This window comes from Desarmillaria tabescens (genome assembly GCF_030435595.1).
Source record: "Desarmillaria tabescens strain CCBAS 213 chromosome Unknown EV420scaffold_150, whole genome shotgun sequence".
Classification (NCBI taxonomy): domain Eukaryota; kingdom Fungi; phylum Basidiomycota; class Agaricomycetes; order Agaricales; family Physalacriaceae; genus Desarmillaria; species Desarmillaria tabescens.
Window position 1 is genome coordinate 72,164 of NW_026848449.1, and position 7,406 is coordinate 79,569.

Sequence of the window (7,406 nt, forward strand, 5' to 3'; positions counted from 1 at the left end):
TATATTGGATTCACAACATCCTCCCCAAAAAGTAGCCTCATTTGCATACCAAGTTAGTTGTATAGGTAACCCCTGTCGCTCGATGAGATTTATGACTAAGCAGGCCATCCAGCTCGATGACCTAATTTCAAATTCTATCATCGAGATCAAAACAGGCAATAGGTCTAGACTTCAGACTTTGCACCTTGGCTTCAAAACTGCCAGAAGCGTGTTTGCTGCTGCATATCTGGCGTGCAATGCACTCAGCGACCACTTCACTGAGAAGACACACAGCCAGGGAAGCCCGGAGCCCAGCAAGTGATGAAGCTTTGTTAAACGCAATTGCTATTCTGCCCATAAATTCATCCTTTCTTTACGCCTGAAAACAGTCTCGACTGAAGATGAATCACCATCTCCTGATGTCGCTTCTGAGGACTTCGCTTTCAGTCCTGACGCTCTTGAATCCGCAAATAAGCTGTCTTTTGAAGACTTTGTCCGACGCATCCTATCAAGCTCCTGCTTGACTTGGCCAAAATCACATCAGTGGAAACCATCTTACCATGTCACCAAATTATGCCGGCTTGAGTGCCACATAGCAGAGCTGTTTCAATTGTGAGAACTTGGACTCAAATTCAAGCAAATGAGCATCTATCTAGACCAGATTCAGATTCAGAGAAGGAGAACATGGTCTATTCATGGACGAGGTAGGCAGCATACACCAATTTCCTTGCCACCTTTTCTTATATGTCGTACCAGCAGACGACCTCATCATTCCGTTCCACAAGCACCAACCTCATCGTGAAATGCATCCCTGCCTGGACAGCCCCAAGTGCCTCTGGCCCGATTATAATACGATTTTCTCCTTTTTTTTGGAATGTATATTTTGAAACAGCAAGTGCAACCTGTAATGTAATTATGTACAGAGCCTGGAAGCTCATCCATGACAGGGGTGGAATCCAAGAATGCACAGATATATTTTGAGTGCGGGTTAGCACTTGAGTCATATTGCAAGAGGCAAAAAACGCAGAAACTAGTATGATTGACAGTCATTGCTTTACTTTAGCCACAATAAACATAGTTTTAAAATTGTTAGAAGAGAAACATAAATTGGCCAAAGGCTGTCATGAAAAAACACACATCCTTAGCGCATACAAGTATTTCATACGAAGGCATTATAGAACGGACTTGCTTGGTATGTACTCCGAGTGCATAGATTCATCCTCACCTGACATTGGTTCTGACTCGACATCAGATTCCTGAAGCTCCTCGGGAGCATCCTTCTTTTTCTCTGTATCATCGTCCTTTGACCCACTGTCATCTCCGCCATGGCCATCCTCTTTCTTTCCTAATTCACGGTCATCTCCATCACTATCATCTATATCATCTTCAACGTCAGAGCAATCAAAATCGGTGGCTGTATTCCAGTCGAAATAGGCACCCGGATCTGTTGTGATTGTTAGATTAGCATATGTGTCAAATTCCCCACTTACCAAGGAGGTCAACTTTCTTGTGAACCAAAAATATGGGCCTAACATGCAAACGTGCCACCTGTCGCTTGTACGCATGGAGAAAGTCGGTGGTCAGCTCCATTTGCAAAAAGGTCTCCAACGAATTTGCAACATCTTGACGAAATGAATCAAAATTAAACATGAGGGATTCATGTTCTCCCTGAGCCTTGCACACTCTTAAAGCCTTTCGAGCATAGAAGATCAAAGAACGCCCAAAGTGAGCCGTGGAGCTTCTAGCAAAATCCCCAATGTCAAGAAACCGAGCATAGACGCTTAATTTGTCGTCAACAAGGATGGTGGAATCGATGGAGGGCTCGATGGCATTATTTTCTGCAAGGAAAACTAAACCAAAATCCACCTGCAGACACCGGATTATGGATATGTAGGCACCTACGGCCATGGTGATTGCGGGCCTCGTGGCGTCGGCGGAGTCTGGCAGGATGCAAGGAAGTAAGGCTGATCCGAATATACACAGATTTCCCAACGCAATGAGTTCGAGCAGTCCGTCTCTTGTTATACTGGGAATGTCTGTGTCTTGAGCTAGTAGTATTGGTAAAAGCAAAGAATGCCGCTAGTTAGAACCGCTCACTTTCAGGACCTTTCTCACCAATAACGGTGTGAAAGTAACACATCATACGAAGGAGGAGCTGATGAAGCTCTGGGTGTACAACATTGATGATCCTGTACCCAAGCATACACGTATGAACCCAGCCCGAGACGGTTTTCGAAAGGGTAACGGTGGAATAGAAATGACCGCCCCTCACAATGCAGTTCTCGAGCGTCAGAACAGCATGATGAGTATCCGGACGCATATAACTTCCTTCGTGTTAGCATGTTTCAACATATTGCAGCATGAACTTACAAGGCAGAGCCGGGTTCCAGCAAAACAACTTCGGCCTCCCATTCCCTAGGATCCGGAATAAATCCAGGCGCCCAATCACCCATATACTCGTCTATACGACTGTCTTGTCTTCGACTCCCATGACGCTGAAACACGTACCACAACTTCTGCCCACAAAGAACTTCCACGAAGGTACCAACACCGTGACAATCAGAATGAATATAACTGATCGCTCCTTTCGTCGCGACTAACCAGAAATTTGTTGCTGAGATTGGATAACTGGCATCGAAGATATCTTCTGGAAGGTCAGATGTCTGCTCAAAGGCTCTGATGTGGCTTGATACAATCCTAACATTCATGAGCCTCCAAAATGAAATGAGCTAAGGTTTTCAATGTACGATTGTAAAGGGTGTCCAGTTTCAGAAGTGCTGCAGGGCAGAGAGAGTGCAGTTTAAAACATGTCCTTCATCTTCCAGGCCTTCCTCATATATTTCGCGTAAGGAAAGATTGACGTGAAGATAGTCCTTTGTCTGGTTGGAGCTTCGCCTTTGATGATCTAGTGGAGCATAAGGATCAATATTTCACGGAAGGAGTGAGCCTAACCTTGGACCTCTCGGACAATATTGACATTGCCAACCTTAGATAGGTCATTCAATGACCAGGTGAGAGGGGAAGTCTTTGTGCCATAAAGGAATATGTGGTAGTTACGGAAGGTCTCCAGGGTCACCGTAGGATTCTTCATTGCATTGGAAAAGCTCAGAGTCACGATCATTGATTCTTCCAAGCCCTTTCCTGTGTCGGGCTTGTACCAGGGACTACCTGTCTTGTCATTAACAATGCAATCATTCCAACCACGAATGGTGATTCGATCGTCAAGCTCCTAATCAAAAGTGAATATCTAAGATTTCCGAGAGAGAGAGTGTACTAACATTGGACAGCAAGGGAAAAAAATCGCAAGAAATGTACTCCTTTCTCTTCGGATCCCAAAGGATTGGAGAAACGATATTTGCCCCAGAACAAGAGAGACCTCGATCAAGCTTGGTTTTTTTCAACAAAAGAGTGTCTCCAGTATTGCCGAAAGCTTTGGATTGCGCCCTTTTCCACCCTGCGACTGATGGAATAACCGTAGTCATTCCTATGGATGGCGCCATCAACATTAACTTCTGCCAGTTTGAGTGGATGTCTTGCATTAGTCTTTGTTCATGTAGGATTTTTTGTTGTCGAGATAATGGAAAGAAGTTTTGAGAGCTTTCCTTCCAAACAGGAGGAAGCTCTCCTATGATGATGTCCTGCACGGATATCGGATCAATATCTTGAACCATCAGAAGGGGCATTATTGGTGCATCGCACCATGGGGGTGACAACTCGGGTCGTTCTCTGAAGTTTGGATAGTTTTCATGCCCCCATTTGTGTACTCGATAGGTTAAGATTCGATGAATTCTGGGTATTGATTCAGGTGTGAAGGGTGCAGCCTTAGATGGAGGGAACCGAGGGAGGCTTGATGACCTTCCTCGAGTCTCTAACTGTAACCGTGCGACTCTATGGGGAGAGCGGGATCTTGCTCTCTCTCCTCGTATTCGATCCATCTTGCGACCCCCTCGCTTAATCCAAGCCCTTCCTGCTTTTCCTGAGCCATTCGATCATCTCAGCACCCACCCTTGCACCCAAACCTGCGACATCATTCTGCCGGATAAAGTGAATAGCATGCTCGAACCACGTGTCCTCCCCATCAAATTCATCCCAAGGCATGGCACCTGATTGCTTCTCCCTCAAAGGTTTCATATTGTTGATTAGTGGACTGATTGCTTCGAGGAAGTCCGTTAATCCAACCTCGCTCATCCAAGAACCCCAAGCTGATACCAATAATGCAACGCCAAAGGAGTTCCTCAACTCGTACGATGAGGTCTGGTTTTCCAATCGAAGACAGCCTTCCACCGACCTAAGAAAACGTAAGCAATGAATATCTGAAAGTAATAAATGATTTCTCACTTGCAAAGCAAGGGACATATTTAACGTCTGACCCATGCCTTGTCCCATAATAAGCAGAAGGGGAGAGATTGCCATGGCATTTGCAAAGCTTTGCTTCCAACGAGGAAGGCTCTGCTTAAATTTCTTTAATGTCTCTTCGTTGCCCATAATCGTTTGGATGTCAGGGTGATTAAAATTCTCATCGATAAACCTTGAAATTGGTCAGGATATTTTCTTGACTATCGAAAGCTTCCTACCTTTGCCAACGTGTCATTTGCTCAACTCCACTGTGCTGAAGAAAATTTTTGTCAGAATACAATCAAATTGCTATGTAAAGAACAGAACCCACGTAACAAAGTAACCGGATGTGAAAAGCCACTCTGTCCAACACAGACAGTACCTTCAGCCAATTTTTGGCTGACTCGTGCTTCCAATGATGCGCAAGAAGACAAACATCGCTGTGCAAGATCTCCTGCGTAAAGGAGGCCCCCAGGGCCAAGGGAGGAAGTGGCGTCGATGCACGTTCCTTATACATGTGAAGGGAAGTCTGAATTTCGGCTAGTTTCTGAGGCCATGATTCTAGTCGCCGTAAAAACTGATGACGAGGGTCAGTCAGAAAGCATTATAGGGCATTGTTAGATATAATATACCCCCATTTGACGCTCGTCAAGACTTATTGACTTCTGGAAGCTTGGATAGTAAGACCTTGTAGGCAGGTGAAGAAAACCAGCTGCGATATCTACTGCTCTCACGAGTATAAGGGTCTCAAGGTGGCCCGCAAACTTGGAAGCGTTGCGACCACCGCCGATATTGTCAATGTGATTTTTCGGTTTACCCCCTTTGACCTTCTCCCAGCCTTCATCCGCAATTGACTTTAGGGACCGGGCCATGGCCATCCCAAACTGCAAGAACTTTAACTCTATATCACTTTCCATTGATCGCAGACAAAACCATTGTTCAGGATCCAAAGGCGTCTCAAGGAATGCTTGGCAAATGATCGGAACAGACCAGACCAATAAGGACCGTTTCGCAGCAGTGTATCCTGTTGCTTCATAAATAAGAAATTAAGCACAGGCCAATCCTCCGATTTTAAGAACAGTTAGTGTATACCTGCAGGGCTTTCAACTGGAGAAGAATGGTCAATCGACATGTTGGTGCAGAAGAGAAAAGTGATAGTGTGGGAAATCAGGTCCAATTAAAGCCGTTCGGCAATCGCCATGACTACGTTTTTCCAGGAGATCATGTCCAAATTGAGCAATTTGGCCTCGGGCAATGTACGCTTCAGTGAAGACCCAAGGAGACACAAAACGTTGCATAAAGACGAAAAAAAAACTACGAAAGGAAATCACTGCACAAGGTATGTAGCAGATTGTTTCTTTGAGTTATTTTTGCCATAAAGAAATTTCAAAAGCCTACTCATAGTGCTTATAGAGCCATGGTCATATTCATATCGAAGAGATACTCGTATATATTGCTACATAGTGCAGGGCATATTATGAAGAATGTAAAGAGGGGTGCATCATAGAAACACTGTGACTATATACCTTCGGGGACAGTAGTGAAATTTCCTAGGAAATGGTGCGAGCACTTACACACCTTGACTCTATGCATTGCACATCAGATATGCAGCAGCAAACACGCTTCTGGCAGTTTTGAAGCCAAGGTGCAACTCTGAAGTCTAGACCTATTGGCTGTTTTGATCTCGATGATAGAATTTGAAATTAGATCATCGAGCTGGATGGCCTGCTTAGTCATAAATCTCATCGAGTGACTGGGTTACAGATAAGAACAATCCCGCTATTTCGCAAGGTAAGGATTTGACTAGATTTTTGGGTGAAAACTGTGTTTGTCCTGAAGAACACATAGACTTTCGAGAGGGAATTGCATGCGATGGATCCCCAATGTTGTAGGAGTCTGAAAGATGCCTCCAGGGTATGTGATCCCCATGAAGTAGGAGAGAAGAACGAAGTCATATTGTCGAAGCCGACGAAGAGGGGAAGCAAAACATCTGGTATTGAGATGGGGGGATAGGACCAGTGAGGAGGACGGATAAGTGCCTCTTGAGGGTCCATCAGTGGGATTGACAGCGCTGGTGATATATCTTGTGTTGACTGTGGAGGTCGTTGGAGGTAGGGGAACTGCGCATTCATCAGGAAAATGTTGTTAACGTCTGTATTGCGGTGGTGGCCATTCCACCAGCCTTCGACAATGGATTTGCGGTCTTCATGGAGCTTAACACGGGAATTTGAGAGTTCTGGGCAATAAGGGAAAACTGGATCTAGTAGAGAGATAAAATCGTCGGACTTAAATTGCTTTGAGAGCGTTCGTACAAGAAATTCGAAACCAAGTCCCTCGGCCCATTGCATATCTCGTTTTCCGGAATTCCATCCTGGTAGAAGTCATGAGGCTGACCATCTGTTTCCAATAATAATCGTGAATCCGATACTGGAACTTGCATATGAGAATGCGGCGATATCGATGACTGAACGTGGACCCGGTATAATAGGAGAGGGGTTGGAAAGTAATTGGGACAAACACCAGTTGAGAGGAGGGATGGTGCGTTTTCGCGCACGTCATGGCATGAAAGGATGGTCACTGGCAACTGCAAGACCCATGGGAACAACACGGGTGATCGGAGAGGACATGAACATCTGTTGACAACCAATTATGGATCGCAGACACATTTTTCTCCTGCTTGTCGGATGGTAGAGAGATGGCCCAGGTGTCCAGATTCCAGAGGATACCCATGAATGAGAATGACGGCGAGAATGGAATGTGCTTCCACATGATGCGAAGCTCTTGTGATATAGTGTCGGTGTCTTCGAATTTATAGGTGAAATTTGCATCGTCTGCCTCTCATTGAGAAAGACTAGATCGATCTCGAACCAAGCAGAGACTGGTATAGTGATCTCAATCGTGTGTGACCAGAATAGCATCGCGAGACACATCCGGACGACTTTCAATGTTGCCAAGGAGGTCTTGATGCTCCTCACATTCAACATGGTCAACTACAGGTGATAATCTATGTATGAACGCATCATCTATGGTTTGAAAGTCCATGATATCGACCTAAGTCATAAAAGTGTGTCCTGGGGAGCAGCCCAAGCGTG

The 7,406-nt window shown here is 45.1% G+C and overlaps 3 protein-coding genes across 3 annotated transcripts; all 3 read right to left on the reverse strand.

Annotated features, from left to right (window-relative positions):
- Window positions 1–1,151: 1,151 nt before the first annotated feature.
- Window positions 1,152–2,687, reverse strand: EV420DRAFT_1653203 (uncharacterized protein; the record flags this gene model as incomplete). The annotated part of the gene is made up of 4 exons (XM_060478721.1): window positions 1,152–1,423; window positions 1,470–2,027; window positions 2,077–2,303; window positions 2,350–2,687. The coding sequence occupies 4 exons, from the start codon at window positions 2,685–2,687 to the stop codon at window positions 1,152–1,154; spliced, it is 1,395 nt and encodes a 464-aa protein (XP_060321978.1).
- Window positions 2,688–2,747: 60 nt separating this feature from the next.
- Window positions 2,748–3,662, reverse strand: EV420DRAFT_1653204 (uncharacterized protein; the record flags this gene model as incomplete). The annotated part of the gene is made up of 3 exons (XM_060478722.1): window positions 2,748–2,884; window positions 2,932–3,208; window positions 3,258–3,662. The coding sequence occupies 3 exons, from the start codon at window positions 3,660–3,662 to the stop codon at window positions 2,748–2,750; spliced, it is 819 nt and encodes a 272-aa protein (XP_060321979.1).
- Window positions 3,663–3,930: 268 nt separating this feature from the next.
- On the reverse strand, window positions 3,931–5,446 carry EV420DRAFT_1653205 (uncharacterized protein; the record flags this gene model as incomplete). Its single annotated transcript, XM_060478723.1, has 7 exons — window positions 3,931–4,133; window positions 4,189–4,267; window positions 4,318–4,507; window positions 4,554–4,588; window positions 4,646–4,891; window positions 4,947–5,338; window positions 5,407–5,446. 7 exons carry the CDS (start codon window positions 5,444–5,446, stop codon window positions 3,931–3,933), a joined length of 1,185 nt encoding a protein of 394 aa, XP_060321980.1.
- Window positions 5,447–7,406: the final 1,960 nt, after the last annotated feature.